The sequence below is a fragment of the Corticium candelabrum genome, chromosome 6 (genome assembly GCF_963422355.1).
Source record: "Corticium candelabrum chromosome 6, ooCorCand1.1, whole genome shotgun sequence".
NCBI lineage: Eukaryota > Metazoa > Porifera > Homoscleromorpha > Homosclerophorida > Plakinidae > Corticium > Corticium candelabrum.
Window position 1 is genome coordinate 2,259,883 of NC_085090.1, and position 16,697 is coordinate 2,276,579.

General features: G+C 40.3%; 1 protein-coding gene across 1 annotated transcript; it reads right to left on the minus strand.

Annotated features, from left to right (window-relative positions):
* Positions 1-5,379: 5,379 nt before the first annotated feature.
* LOC134181080 (uncharacterized) lies at positions 5,380-16,272 on the minus strand. The gene is made up of 2 exons (XM_062648283.1): positions 14,711-16,272; positions 5,380-5,789 (listed from the first exon to the last, which is right to left on the minus strand). The coding sequence occupies exon 1, from the start codon at positions 16,165-16,167 to the stop codon at positions 15,478-15,480; it is 690 nt and encodes a 229-aa protein (XP_062504267.1). The 5' UTR covers positions 16,168-16,272; the 3' UTR covers positions 5,380-5,789; positions 14,711-15,477.
* Between the last annotated feature and the right edge of the window lie 425 nt (positions 16,273-16,697).

The following is a 16,697-nucleotide window of genomic DNA, read 5'->3' on the forward strand; positions in this document are numbered from 1 at the left end:
CTTCAACCCTATAAAGAAAAGACAGGAAGTTCAAACTGCAAAAGATCCTATGTCGAATCAGATGGACGTGTTAGAGAAATCCGGAGATCGACGTAATTAGGTCAAAATGTGGTTGAAAACTGCTGATTAATTGTGACATGTAATGCATTGTTATCTAGCCATAGCTGCTTCAACCCCTATCAGAAAGGGACAGCAAATTCAAACTGCAAAAGATTTGTTCAATCGGTACAGACAACTGACATCCTGTATAACTAGCATGCGTAGCTGGGTGTTATAGTAATTATTTTAATTAACTTGAATCACTTTATAGCACCACCTCCTAGCAACAAAAACCTATCAAAATCATGTAAGTGCTAATTTTTAAAATAATTAATTGCTCCATTTGGTACTGATGTTCTGACTATTACTCATTTGTACATACTAGCACCTTATTCATTAACGATTAACGAACGTCAATGTCAAACATTTTTCATCTCCAAGTTGGTACAGCTATCTCCAAATACTTCTTTATACTAATTAGGTCACCTTTCGCTCTCCTTGTAAATTACTTTAGTAATGCCTGCAAGCAGTGCTGTATCAACAGCCATTCATTGTGAAGACGTATTTTCTGCATCTGTGTCAACTCCAACAGATATCAATCCTATGTACGCATATTTTAAATGAATCAAATGTAAAAAATTAAGTTGTCAGGGTTTACTCTACCTCAAATTTATGACCGTTTTACATGCCAATATCCATATGCAAATTAGATAATTTGCATGCATTTATCGTGCAATCTAATCACTACTAAATGCACTGTAAATTTATTGTTGTTTATGCATGCAAGTAGTATGCCAAAGTATAAAACATCATAATTAGTATTGAACTTGAAATATACATAATCTTACATGTAGTATATACAGTAGCGTAATTATTAATAAATATAAATAAATAAAAAATTTTTGAATTTACCCTTTCTTGTTTTGTGTACTACAGCCTTGCTCAATGAAGTAAGACAAACTAAACAGATGCTTGTCAAGCTAGAAGCAAAGGTTGATAAAGGCATTGCGACATCTGAATTAAACCCTCTATCAAAAGTACACATTCCATCACCTAAAATATATTTAAACTGCAGTTATTGAACTGCTCTGTCTAATATTCAGAATACTTACCGAGTGCCACCTGGAGAAGAAGGGAGCTACTCGCCAGCAAGTGTTTAGTACAACTGCTACTAAAAGTAAATCTATATTCATTTGCTGTTCTCAATTGCTGGAGAAATACAACGATTGCGTGCTGACTGACTGATACTCAAATCCAGTCAGAAAGACGCCGGCAAAGTGATGCAACATCTCTTTACAGGAGGAGGAGATAAGTGAAGGAACGTTCAGCAACAAGAGTGGGACCAGAAAGAACAGCAACTCTCCCCGGCTCGATGCGAACCTCTTTGGAGTAAGTAGCAAGGCCATATATATGTACGAGTATATAAAATAATCAAAATGTTCACATTCATGTTTTAAAACGTCAGGTTGTTTGTATCAGCTGCATAAGTAGTATATGTTGCATGTCTGTCGAATTTTTGTTTAAGTTACACATAACATCTATAATTTCTTGTTTTCAACGTATACACACACACACACACACACACACACACACACACACACACACACACACACACACACACACACACACACACACACACACACACACAACATCTATACTTACAATGAATTCTTGTAGAGTTCTTATTTCAATTCATATGTATACACATAACGTCTATACGTACACTAAATTTTTCAAAATGTCTGAAGAAGAAATATGATGAGCTGTTCATCGCGCGAAGCAAAGGCGCCATAGCAAAATCACTAACTCAAAAGTGTAGAGATCTAAGAAGAAACGTAACTGTCAGTTCGAGCGCGAGAGCAGCGACATACAAATCATACTACATGATTTCTGCGATTCATCAATCAAAGCAGATACAGGAAACGACGTTCAGAGTCATCTTCTCTTTTCTTAGCTGCGTCTTGCATCCACAGGAAGACAAAAACACACACCAGACGAGAGTACGCACGGTGATTGTGTACCTTCTCGTTACCTCGCCTGGAGTTGATGGCTATTGTTGTTGGTGTTAGAGCTGGATCATTGGCACCCACAGTTGAATCTCCATGATACCATGATGACAGTATGAACAGACTCACGATGTACTCTGCACTGGTTGAAAACTTGTAAATCCCTCTGCTTTTTTTTTTGAAAAACAGAATAAGGGAAAATCATGCAAACCAAGGATACGATGTTTATATATGTTCAGACCTCTGAAAATCCTGCTGATCTTCCTACACGAGGACTTACAGCTTGAGATCTCAAACAATCACAGCTCTGGTGGGAGGGACCATCGTGGCTCAAGAAGTGAAACTCATACTGGCCAATTTCAAATGCACCAGCAGTACTCTCTGAAATCTTAGAGGTGGCAAGAAAAGGAAGGCAATTGATCAAAAGCGTTGTACGAGGTAGCTAACGTCATGGATGGAGTAACGATTCAGTCCGAGAATAAATCATCACCGTTGAAAACCGGTGCAACCAGATACTCATGTTTGAGAAAATTACTGAGAATAACAGCAATGCGTATGAAATTCGCGAAGGAAGGATTTGAAAGAGATTGACCGTTGATTCGAGAGAAGTTTTCGGAGAACCATGTTCTGATAAGTAGTATCCTCAACAATGTTGCTGGAGACTTTCGAGACACGAACACTGTGTTTGCTGTGGGAGTATGCGTTGCAGCGGAGTCAATTCCAGAAGTAATATCTACACTTAAAAGCAAAAAGAGATACTGAAACTGAAGCTTGATGAACAAGGAATAGTATACGGTGTAGTGGACAATACCACTATGCAGAGCTACCAGAGGAGTCTCGAGCTACTTCCTCGCAGAGAATACTACACATATCTAGTACTTACGGGAAGCTCACGAACGACTGATTCATGCAGGAACGTCACACACCTTAGCCCAAATACGTCAAGTCTATTGGACTCTACAGGGGAGAGCTGAAGTGCGTAGAGCTACAGCGACGCGTGTGGTATGTCGACGACATGGCGGACCATCCTTTCGACTACCACTCTAAACGACCATTTCTGTACTAGATGCCTATCCTTTCTAAATAATTGCATTTATTGAAACTGCGTGCAGCAATAATTAATGGACGTTGCATGAATCTAGATGTGGAAAATTCAGTCTCTCAGCTGCGAGTGGAAGTTGAGGAATGGCCTTCTTTGCTCTTTCTGACTTTGAAAAGGTGTCCAATAGTGGTTTAGATAGACACAGATTTGCATTGACATTTCATACATCTCTTGAGTTGCTCTAAAGCTTTTGGGGAGATCGCAAGTTGGATAAAAACGAGCCATATGAACACATTCTACTACCTACCCACACGCTCGGATAGCGCTTCTATAAGAATAATCTAACGATCCATATAGAGAATCTCTTTCTTGCATCGGCTTATACAAGAAACGTGTTAGAAACTAGCATTGCTTTTGGTTTCCTTGCAGTATAAGCCAATATTAGAGGATGCCTTGAAAGGGAATGCTTACATTCTGATGTACGAGAAGCGAAGAGCACACGTCGCGGAAAATTTTATGTCTGAGGTACAAAATGGTCAGCATCTTCATTGTGCATTAACGGCATGTCAGTAGATATATGAGCAACCGGAAGCACTACATGTATATTTCATCATTTAGCATTTTATTAATTAATTAACTTTTCTTTTTGCAGAGTACTTTTGAAGTACAACCCACTAAGACATCAGCAGAGAATGTAGCTCAATGACCTGACAAATCGCCAAGTGCTCGCGATGACTCTGTTCACGTGTCCTATTACCGCTTCTCTGAAGTAGATATCTGCAACCTCTTTCTGGGACAAACGTATTTTATTAATTGTTGATCGATATCGCTATGTCCCATCAAGATTGAATCTGAAATTAACGGCCGTCACAGAGACAACTTGAAATGTCTGATCCATCAGCAGAGTGAAACGAGGTCGTGGCTAACCGACAAGGTACATTTTCTTTACTGTTTTATTATAGTTTATTTTAAACCAAACTTTACACTTTACTGTTATATATTGGTCTTGTTTATCAATTTATATATATATATATATATATATATATATATATATATATATATATATATATATACAAGCCCCAATGCCCGGCTTCGCCCGGAGAACAACACATGCCAGGTGATTCTCCTTTCCACTTCATAGCGCCGCAGTTGACACACACGTTTGTCATAGAGCCAATACACCATGGAAGTGGAGGAGAGACAGGTCGCCTTTGTCTAGAGGCAGAGATTATAGCATTAATGACAGACAGACAGACAGACAGGTCGCCTTTATAAGTAGACATTATAGCAGAAAGTATCTAAAAATGCGTTTGATGGTTGGAGAGGCAGAGGGGGTGTAGCCAGGTCACGTACAGTTTGTATAGAGAACCGCTTACTGTCACTAATTAGCCGTGGTGTAAGTGCTTTTACCGTTTAGTAGCAGCCAGACAGAATTTTCATTCATAGTTATATCCCGTTCAATTGCCGTTTCTAAAAATCCCGTTGATTGGATTAGCGATTGGTTGAAACCATTTCAACTTGGACGTTGCTGTCGTTACGAGGAACAAGTGTATCGAACTTGGCATCTATTCGACACGTCCAGTTTCAAAAAATCCCGTTGATTGGATTATTGATCCCGTTGAAGCCATTTCGACAGTCCCGTTGCGGAAAACAGGTGTATCGAACGTGGCATCTATAATTTCGACGTGAATCCCGTAACGTGCAAGTCACGTGCAATACTTACCCGGATAATCCGTTCCCGTATATAACGAATGCTGACTCTCGCCATTTCGACAGTCTCGCTGAACGTCGTCTCTTCGAAGACGTTGCTCGCGTTTCGGGGAACAGGTGCATTAAACGCGGCAGCTCTTCGACGGTCGTAAACTGGCAAACGACTGTGAGCGTATTTTTTCAAGACCCGGATATCAGCAAAAATATCCCGTTTGCCAGCGTCGTCCGCAATAAACGACACGCTCGGCGCGTACCGTCCGACATCGGGAACGGGCAGTCTAAATTCGGTGGAGATACAATGCGCCGTTCCGGAGATATTCCGCGAGCGCGAGTGGCGGGAAATGGCGTCGTCGTGGGAGAAGTCAGGAAGACGATCACGGTCTCACTTTCGACATTAATGAATTCGGCGTGCGCGAGCCAAATTCGGCCGAGATCGGACTCGCCGTCTTTGAGAAACGCTCGTACGGACGGACACACAGACAGACAGACACCTCTCCTTTATATATATATATATATATATATATATATATATATATATATATATATATAGACAACTCGTACTAGACATGGCTATTAACTCTTTGTATTTATCTGTAATTGTAGCTAACTTACGAATAATTGAATGTACAATATACTTTTAGGCCTACATATAACATAGATACATACATACAGACTCTTGCAAAATTATAAATCTACCCTACTCACGTGACGGACAAAATGTGTGAATGGTGTAAAATGATACCAGGAGTTCCTTCCATGATTACTTTGAACTACCAACATATAGCAATACTTGTATTCTTAGAGGTAGAGCTACCGCTAAACAATTTTGTTCGTCTTTCACTAAAGAAATTAAAGTGCGTTTGTCCGGCAGTAAACACAAATGTCCAATCTAAACAGTTTCCTTGATACGCTTTCTACTTCTGAGAGAACTTAACATTAAATTCATCGTCAAGTTGCACGGTCCCAACAATGGAGAAAACATGTTCATTCGCCTAGAATCAGAAATAAATGAATACAACAGCACTCATTTAGCTGAAAATGGTAAAATAGCCATGCAAAGATACAGCAAATTGAATTCAATGCCTGAGTCGGATTCTGAGTCAGAATTATGCGATCAAGAGATGAAACAGAAAAGCGAAAGAACACATCCATGTACATACAACCAGTAGTTGTTGCTGTTTGCACTTCTATTATGGCAAGAGCCCATGAAATGTTGAGACAGGCAGGAGGCATTCCATTGGGGTTGTTTATTACGTCAGACGAGTCAAAGCCACCGTAGCTCGAGGGTTGCAATTGCTGAAAAGCGTTTTACCTCAAGAAGCTTTCTTTGGCAGAAGGCGACACGTAGGCCCAGGGAATACACTGACTGATGACTCATTTGCTGAAAGATTTGCTCTGCAAGACGCTAGGCCTGAAGTTGCCTGCTCCACTGTGCGTTTCATTTTTTTGCAAAGATGGTGGACTTGGCTGTACGATGACAAAAATCGAATTTTCAAGTCAGACAGATTACAGCTTCTGCTTGCTGTAAAGTCATTATTATATGAGACGTCCGAGGTTGAAATGGAGTTAAAGCAGCGTAACTTACTTTGCAGTTCCCTTTACAGCAAATACAAAAATTTTCAGATTTCGTGTAAAAGTACTTGTGCGAGGAGAGAGTAGGCTTTGTTTGTGTTACCGACGACATAAGCTCGTGAGAGGCAATCACACTAATAACTACTCTGGGACAGGATTTCGCATAGTTAAAGATTTGGTCTTTGCGAGAGTAAGCTTACAGTGTTATTCAGTTGGTGGGATTCGTTACTACTGTACTGGACTATTACTTTTGCAGACGACTACTGTCTGGCACACAACAGATTGGATCAATTTCTTGCGGTAAGATTTCGTGGAATGAAAGCAGTTTCAAATCCCTTTGAAGCCATTGAATTTGTTGAAGACAACATTTATAAGTGACTAGTAGGTCTGAGAAAAAATATCGCACAGTGGACATGCAGATAATCGTGTGCGATTGTCCTAAAGGGCAGGATGGTTCTCCGTGTCCTCACCAACACGCAATTGCCCACCACTTGCTACTGCCTTCAATGAACGCAGCTCCTGCTTGTTCAGTAGAAGAAAAGAGAAAGCTGGCAACTTTGACTCTTGGTAGCAAGAGCCGAATGGATATAGAAATTTTCGCCTCTATCCATGAAGCTCCAAAGTGTCAGGACCAGCCAAAATTTGAAAGTCAAGATACCTCTATTCGACCGACAAATGAAGACTATCCTGATATTGCTCTATGCGAGAGCTTATCGAAGAAGAGGAAACTAATAGGAGACAATCTTGACAAAGATGAGCAAACCGCAAAGAAAAAGCGACAAATAACGAGCAGACTTGAGAGTTTGTTTGATAACACGAAGGATTGAAGAAGATGACAATGACGAGTTTGTTTTGGCCGCTGAGAAGTTCTGTCAACGATATGAAAACCTGCAAAAAAACAGAAACAGTAATGCAGCTAACATCGGTTCTCTGCCGTTTTGGATAGGTTTTTGGCGGGCATACAAAGATTCACATGCGAGGGTACTCTGCAAAGAGATAGAAGAATTGCAGTTCAAGCAACAGCTAGTGGAAGGCGAAAATTTGGAACTCACGGAAAACTCGCGGACGGTCCACAAACGTCAAAGTGACATTGTCGGAACCCAATAGCAACTTGAAGGACAGATAATGTATATGCTGCCTAAAAAGGTGTCACATCGCTTACACCATTTAGCGTCTAATGTTACTAGAGGGCAGCAGAATGCAGGCAAATGGTAGGTGACATTACTAAAGCCGTCTTTGAATGATAAATTTGTGTTTTACATACGACAAAAGAGTTTTTCTGGTTCAAACTAGATAATAGAATTGGTCACAGTTTGCGTTGCTTACTCTATAGGCAACATTTTTGGACGATGAGTTGTAACCATAACTAAATGCTCTCATTTTACGTGTGTTTGCAAATTGCAATTCGTCGTTTGTTTACAAGTTGTAATACCACAATATATATATATATATATATATATATATATATATATATATATATATATATATATATATATATATATATGTATGTATATATATATATATATGTATATATATATATATGTATATATATATATATGTATATATATATGTATATATATATGTATATATATATGTATATATATATACATGTATATACATATATACATATACACACACACACATATATATATATATATATATATATATATATATATATATATATATATATATATATATATATATATATATATATATATATATGTACAGTCCGAGTCAAAACTATTGACACATTACCGGTTTACTTGTACTATTTTTGGAAAGTCTTCTTGTTTGCTATGTAATACGAAACCAGCGCCAAATGTTTCTCAAACAGCTGAAAAGGAGTCACAAAAGCTATTCCATAGTCTGCGCATCCGCTTAGAGAACTTTTCCATCGTCAAATGAGTCGTGAAAGACAACGCCGCGATATTCTGTTACTCTACCGCTCTGGTACCAAGAAGCCATCTATGATCTCCCAACTTTTACGTGTTTCTCGCTCTAATGTTTACTGAACTCTCAAAAAGATTGGACGCTGGAGAACGTAGAGCTTCCCATGAAAGACCAAAAAACTAGCTGATAGCCACCTAACAGCCTAGTGAACATGACGCACACAAGGAACAATGAAATCAGCAAACAAACTTGCCCATCAGCTAACAGCGCAGGAAGGACTTGTCGTCAGTTCTTCCACCAGCAGAAGAGAACTTCATGACGCAGGCTATCGCTACACTAGGCCTAAGAAAATTCCGCTAGTGAAGCTAAAAACGAGATTCTGGGCGCGTCACGGTCTTGATTGGCCCACTAACTCACCAGATCTTGCACCATTAGAAAACCTCTGGGGGATCATCAAGCGACGTGTTGAGCTTCCTACGCCTCAAAACGTTCATGAACTTGAAGACGCAATCCAGGCGGAGTGGCAGTTGTTCCCACTTTATGATCTGTTGCCGTACATCGAACGCCTGTGTAGCCGAATGCGCCTTTGTGTAGCTAGCGGGGGAAATGCTATCAAAAAATGAAAGGAGGACACAATCTACTGATGCGCACTTGTGTGTTTCCAAAAGTCTAACGAACCTACAAACATACACAATAGTTCTTTTCTATTTAGAAAACGTACGTCACGTGAAAACGTACGCGTTTCTGCTCACGCTACACATGGCCACGCCTCCAAGCGTAAATGTGTCAATAGTTTTGACGCGGACTGTATATATTATCTATCTATCTATCTATCGTTTGTGCTAGAGAAAGAAATTATTCAATAAAATCTATCTATCTATCTATCTATTAAGTCCCTAGGGGATCGCTCCAAGGATGAATATGGTCAATACAACAAAAAGGATTTTATGTCAGTGTCTAGACGCCGGATTAGCGTTGCACTTCAGAAAGGCAATGCTAAAGTTATTCTAAGGAAGCTGGAAAGACTAATTTATGCTTTTTCTTCGCTTGACCTTGCTTTCACAGACGTTCAGTCTTACGTTCATTAGAATAGACAGCAGTTTTCATTAGTCTTTTGTGCTAGAGAAAGAAACTATTTAATAAAATCTATCTATCTATCTATCTATCTATCTATCTATCTATCTAAGGAAGCTGGAAAGACTAATTTATGCTTTTTCTTCGCTTGACCTTGCTTTCACAGACGTTCAGTCTTACGTTCATTAGAATAGACAGCAGTTTTCATTAGTCTTTTGTGCTAGAGAAAGAAATTATTCAATAAAATCTATCTATCTATCTATCTATCTATCTATGTATATATATGTATATATATATATATATATATATATATATATATATATATATATATATATATATATAATAGCATTTTCTGAAGACTTGACTGCGACTCTGAATAAGAATCATGACCTGAGTCATCTGAATCATATTGTAAGTGTAATTTAAATGTTGCGTGAATATCTGTATATTTAAAAGGGGATGTTTAGTTGAGATGTTGAGTGCCACAAATAGTAGACACTCTAAAGTAGGAAAAGTAATAGCTGGCAGCGTGGGAAAAATCTTGAATCTCGCTAACTATACATCGCAAACAGATAATTCTAATATCATTAGGAAGTTAGTGATGACGAGAAGACAAATATATAGAGCTTGTTTCTGATCAGTATCGTACAACTACAGAATTGGCTCCTTCCCGTATAGCACGCGATGTGATTACGCCCTCATGACCAATTAGAACGACCATCTGTGACTTCACACGCGCCGCCAGGTCAATTGTGGCATTCTAATCACTACAGGGGTCATCTGTTCCAGAAACAAAGGCTTCTTCGCTTTCCAAAGTCTCTTCTTCTTCACGCCTTACTTCAATGAGAACACGGTCGACCGCTTCTTCAACTATCCCGTCGGTCTCTCAATCAACTCGCTTCCGTTTTGATGTGTAATGTAATCTGTATACCTTCCGTGATGCCCCTCCTAGGCTCCTACATAAACGTTTGCCGCAATTCCCACACTGCCAGCTATTGCTTTTCCTACTTTAGTTCATACTTACCAATACATATCCATACAGTACCTTGTACAGTATCCTTACAATATATTACACAGTATATTATAACGTATATTTTACAGTATATAAACAGTATATTTTACAGTATATTATACAGTGTGTATATAATAGAAAAATTATATTTATTATGGATCACCTTACCTGCCGTCCAAATTACTTGAATTCGATCTGTAAAGAAAGCAGCTGTAGTTAGACTACGTCAAACTGTGAGCCCTTTCGAAAACTTCCAAATCTCTACGCCGTAGTCTTGATGTCTGTGGTCGTCACTAATGTTGGTCGAGGCTCACTTTACAGCGATCACCGTCGTGTAGTCCCGATATGGGTTCCCGTCTCAATGTAGCCATCACTCGACGCCTAAATGTGTGTGTACCTGTAAGAAATTGCTGTAACTGTAAGCGATGCGTTTAAACGTCGCCTTGGTGGGTTAGTTGTCGCACGGAACGCCTACCTGCCCACACCCACGCTCACCCTAACTCAGCCCATAAAAATCGCCTGGCAGAACTAAAGAACACTAGGACAAGCGAGCTACAGCTCTGCCACTTTGGTTGGTGCATGACATCTCCCATTTCAGTCTAGAAATTTTCATGTATGTATCAATATTATTAAAATTCTACACACACTAAACCAGACCTAAATATGTTTTCCAGTTTTCCTGTCTCCAGAATGTGCAGTAAGTTTAGAATGGCTAGGGCAAATAAAAACGCTGACAAAACGAATCTCATTAATTGCAATAGATGAAGCTCATTGTGTCCACGAATCGTAATTATTAGGGCACTACTCTATCCAGACATACTATAGTTATGCAAACTTGTGATACAGAGATGACTCTTTCGGAGTCCAATTCGCTCAAGTGCACAGACTCAGACAGTTTGCAACAAGAATTACTGGTTGGCACTTTCATGTTTATTGCATCCGTCAAATGATTCCGTGGGTTTATGCTTACCATAAGTAAATTAAAGTCGCTATATGTCACTGTACTGGTGTGAAATAAAGGCTTTGCCTCAGACTTATCCGGGTGTTTATGAAAAGTTTGCTGAAGGCAATTTGTACTCAACGGGGTAACGCCATAGATCAAACCATTGAGCAGACCACAACAGACACACAAACAACAAAAGGAGGCATAGTTGGATTTAGTTGTAATCATAACTTCAAAGGTGGATTAATTAAGAGTACCGTGTCCATCGTGGCAAGTAAGGCCTGTATGGGATTTCTAAACTTTAACATCTTTTTTGAAGTACTGAGCACGCATCATTTCTTTTAATTAAAATGGTGAAGAAACCATGTTAAATTCTCCCAACTCAATTTGTAGCATGCTCAGCAATGCAGACACACAAGACTCATGCTCAATCTGTTTAACAATGTAATCGATTTGGAGCACACACCGTCTGGTTTCTTTATAGCTGCGGCCAAAAGCATACTGTATCCTTTACAAGGATACAAGGCCTCGATTTCACCGCCAGCCTCTAGCAGTTCCAAAAACAAAGCTCTGCTCAGGAAACTCTGCAAAGCTGAATTAGTGTAGCAAGTGTTGCCGAAATTCTTTAGACGAATAGATACCCGGAAGTCAGTCTTGCGCTGAGACAAAGAAGCCATAGCAAGATCCAATTCCTCGCGGCAAAGACATCAAGATCCCGTACGTGGTATATCCCGGTTAAGGTCGCCTATCAAATCAATCACTGGAAAGAGCGTAGGAACTTAATTTTGACAAAATGACATGCATGTTGTGTGCTGCTCAAGCTATTAATCTAATTTAATAAGAAATATTTATGGTTTTATGTGGTACTAAAAGATAGCATGTACTAGTTACGTAGATGCGTAGCTAGTACTAGTGTAGTCATAAATAAACACCTGACGAGTAGGTAGGTATATCACTATCTGTCTTGATTGATGTTAAATGTACACACAAAGGAATGTTATCTCAAACCTCAGGTCCTGCACAAATACTGTAATGGTACATTGAAGATAGACATTCGCAAATATTTGTTGTATTCCTTGAATCGACATAAGCAGCTTCAAGCTTCCATCAAACGGTTGCATAAACTATATTTCAGACTATGACACAAATTTAATGCCATAGTTAAATTTGGGACTATTTCTGTATTCTAATTTATTCCAGCACTAAATACAAGTCTTCTTTACTTAACTAAGTTGGTGATGTTAACAAAACTTACGTGGAGTAATTAAACCGCTTGCAACACTGACTATTGTCGTAGTCACGGCCCAATACGTTAGACAGTGTTTCACATGGGACATTCCGCTTCTTCCACTCGCCATGTAGTCAAACAAAACTACTTCTCGAAAACGACGAAAATCAGCAGATTCTTTCCGACAGAGCTGTGAATCCTTGTGTAGGAGACGTGCATGACCTTTCCTATTAGCCAGAAACTGAGTAGTCATGACAATGAAAAAACACATGTTCATTCGCCTAGAAGAGAGAGGAAGGTGTATGTTTCCGTGTACTCCATATGGCGCTAATAACTGGCTTGTCGATTATTGATCGCGTGCGCTACGAGGATTTCGCCACCTCTGCCAGCATACCCAGTAGATATCAATGACTACCAGGAGTGCACTGATCCTCATTACCAACGATCCCCACTCCTCATCATGGAAATCCCCACCATCGACGGAAACAACCCGAATGTCACAAACATAGCCAAATAGACAATGAGAAAGAACCAACAGACTCGTTTCATTATATTGCTATCGCCAGCCGGGATTGAACCCAGGCCATCATCGTGGTCGGAGAACCAGAACTCTTAAGCACACAGCGTCTTTTGGACTAGAAGAGTAGAAACATTGCAGGTGTACTGACGGAAGCCAAGTGTCTACAAGAGCGCTTGTGTAGACATTCAAGTTACCGACAGCGTCATTCTAAGTCTTTGTGGTTAATAAAGCCAAGAAAAGAGGGAAGATCAAAGCAGCACGACGTCTATATATTGAACGAGGAAAATGACACAGATCCTTTACATCTTAATGACCACGTGTCAAACGCGTTTCAGAAAACGGTCCGGGAAGTTCTGAAAGAGGAAACCAATCTCCATTACCACTCTTTGATGAAGCGCTAGTGAACGATAGTTCTGCTCACACATCACAAATCCAAACAATTGTTTTTGACATAATTGACGGAACTCTCATTCACAACATAGCCCTCCATACAACTTGCTTAAACCTTTGTCAGTGGAAATTCATATGCACAAGTTTTCGCAAATACTCTTTAACATTGTGCAATGCACTGGCGACTATTACACAGAGGATAGCAACAGATATCATTGATTCCGAGTCTATGGATACCTTTTATTGCTCGTCGTTTGATTACATGCGTATTTTAGTAAAATTTGAGTGAACAGTCAGTCAAGAACATAGCGGCGACATGGAAACCGCGAACGATCTAATCAAGGGGGTTGAGAAAAAGGACGTACAAAAAGCTGCCAAAGCGATCGCCAATGACGCGGACGTGAACGTGGTAGCAAAACAAATTTTAGCTGTTGCGCTATTTTAACGAAGAACTAAACTCGTTCTTACAACTATATAATACTGAAATAGTAGCTCAAGAATCCACGAGCAAGAATTAAGTATTACTTTACAACATGTCATTTGAGATTGGTTTCAGACAAAGAAAAATCAACATTTATGATGATACACTTGATCAGTTGTGTTGTGTTGAGTTGGTTTTATTGGCTCGCCTTGTGATAGCCAGAGTTGTCTACTGGCTTAATAACCAGGTCTTCACAGATTTGCTATTTAGACTCAGTACTTCGATAAAATTAGTTATTCTGTCAACAACACAAAATGCGAACGATGTATCATGACTATGCATATATACATAGAAGAATGGAGTTAAAGTGAGATCATGCCATTTGATGAAGTCAAAGATCTAAGGCAAGACTATTGCATACTTGTGTTCCATTGAATGGCAGAAACGTGGTCTGCCACATGCTCATATTTTAGTTTGGTTATCTGCCAAGTCCACCGTCGTTGCAAAAAAATGAAACGCACAGATGAGCAGGCATCTTTCAGGCCAAGTGTCTCGCCGAGCAGATCTTTCAGCGAAAGAGTCATCAGTCACTATATTCACTGGGCCGATATATATAATAGTAATGAATAGGTGGTATGATAACACTGTTAGCTGATTAGTAGGTGTTGCTGACAAATTTATTTTTAATACGTAGTAAAGAAGACATTTTGGGAACCCCTAACTGCTAAATTCGTTAGCCTACCTCACACACGATCATGCGTAGGTAGGCCATCAAGTCGCGCATGCGATGAGGGTGAGCCTCTGCTAGCGCGGCAGCGTAAGTCACGAATCACTGCATTTATGTCATAAGACTAGCTACTCACCGCGGTGCCGTTGCCCGCTGCCGTGTCTAGACCGTATCTGCTCGTCGCTGCACCTCCAGATTGTCTTGGTAACAGCTCCGCCAGGTCGACGTAGTCTAACGAGTGAATGCACCGACGAGTTTGTCCGGGATGGTCGGGAAGGCTCTTCCGAGTGAGATACAGCCGGCATGTAGCGCATCGCTATCCGTCGAGCCGTCCGAGATAGTGGAGGACAATAGAACTTCCGAAGCTCCAGCCGAACCCTCTGCCACTGTTAGCCTTCACATTGCTGCATCTGAACTAATTCAACTCAATATGTTGTAGCGCTTTCACATTCATATTCAGCTGGGCATGCCCTGCACTGTTTCATACTGATGTTCAGCTGGGTATGGCACGCACTGATTTCACATTTTATATTCAGTTGAGCAGATATTACAGCCATGCAAAGCCACAGTCTGAGATGCCATGCAGTGCTTTTGCAGTTATCTTCAGCTAGGCAGAATTAGTCATGCAAAGCCACCGTCTGAGATACCATGGAGTGCTTTCACACTCCTCTTAACAGTCAACCTATACTAAGCTAACCCTGGTTGAGTCGCTGTTGGCCAGCATCATAGGTGATGTTGGCCATGAATGCCTGCAGTGAATATAAAGATGATCATCTTGTCGACAGCACTTCCTGGTACACTATGTTTTTCGTTTTTCCTTCTTTTGCCAAGAAAGTTAGTCCGTGTTTGGAGGCAACTCTAGAAATGCCAACATAAATAAAGCTGTCCATGGCTAAAGGGTGGCTAGTGTAGATCTAGCCCTGCCACAGCTAAGGTCTGCCCTTGTGCCTTGTTAATGGTCATAGCAAAGCAGACCTTAACTGGAAACTGAAGTCGTTTGAATTCAAATGGCAGTCCAGTATCACTGGGAATTAGTGGTATCTTTGGCTGATACACGTCTTGGCCTTTATGTGGTCCAGTAGCAATAGTTGCTTCCAGACAGTTGTTCATCATTCTCTTTAGTATAAGACGTGTGCCGTTTCCAATCCCAAGAGCCAGATTTCGGAGAACCATTAGAGGAATTCCCACCTTTAGAGCCAGTCTATGAGGAGGCATACCAGCAGGTTCCAGGGAGTCAAGAAACCCCGAGGGATAGTGTACTGCATCATCATCTCTGACCGTATCAATTGATTTATAGATCTTTATCTCTCCAGGAAACTGGTGAAGCATCTCCCAGTTAATATCACGAATGGACAAATTGTGTGGTGCGAGAATAGCTCGTTGCATTAGCCATTCGAAGTCTTGGTAGTGATGTTGCAAGTTTGGGTACACTTGCTCTATCAAGGTCTGAGGAGAGTCGGTAACTGTGCCAAGATGTTCTGGAATGAAGATGGTATCACGTCCTTCAACTACCGGTATATGACCATTCCCAACTCGCAGCAAGAGACTTGCAAACTCAGCAGCGTTGGCGTCACCGTAGAGATAAGCTCTCATGTTAGTTGTCAAAGAATGTGTTTCTACGTGTTGCCATAAATGTGATGACTTGATGCAGGCATCAATTTCATTGGCACGTGTACCGCCTCGAATGACTGGTAATGTCTGACGAAAGTCCCCAGACAGGACAACTAAGATACCGCCAAATGGTCTTGAGGACTGTCTTAGGTCTTGTAATGTGCGATCCAAAGCCTCAAAAGCTAGTTTGTTAGCCATGGTTGCCTCGTCCCAAAATATAATGGCACATTCCTGTAGGAGTGTAGCCTTTGATGAACCTCGTTTGAGGTTGCACATAGGAAGGTCTGTGGTCATGAAATTGAGCGGTATCTTGAATGTTGATTTGATCCAGTGCAAGTTCGTGTGCAAGGGCCAACAATCCTGGGCCTGCCACGTTCGGATGCAGCACAATTCCCGTTTCCCCATTCCTAAAGAATTTGCAAAAGTAAGAATATCATATACTCAGTATACGTGCTGTCTCTTCTTCAATGTCTTTGTGCAATTCATCAAAAAAGGTTTGATATACATACCGC

Excerpts from the sequence above, each read along its gene's own strand:
- LOC134181080 (XM_062648283.1), bottom strand. The coding sequence starts at position 16,167 with ATGAGAGCTTATCTCTACGGTGACGCCAACGCTGCTGAGTTTGCAAGT.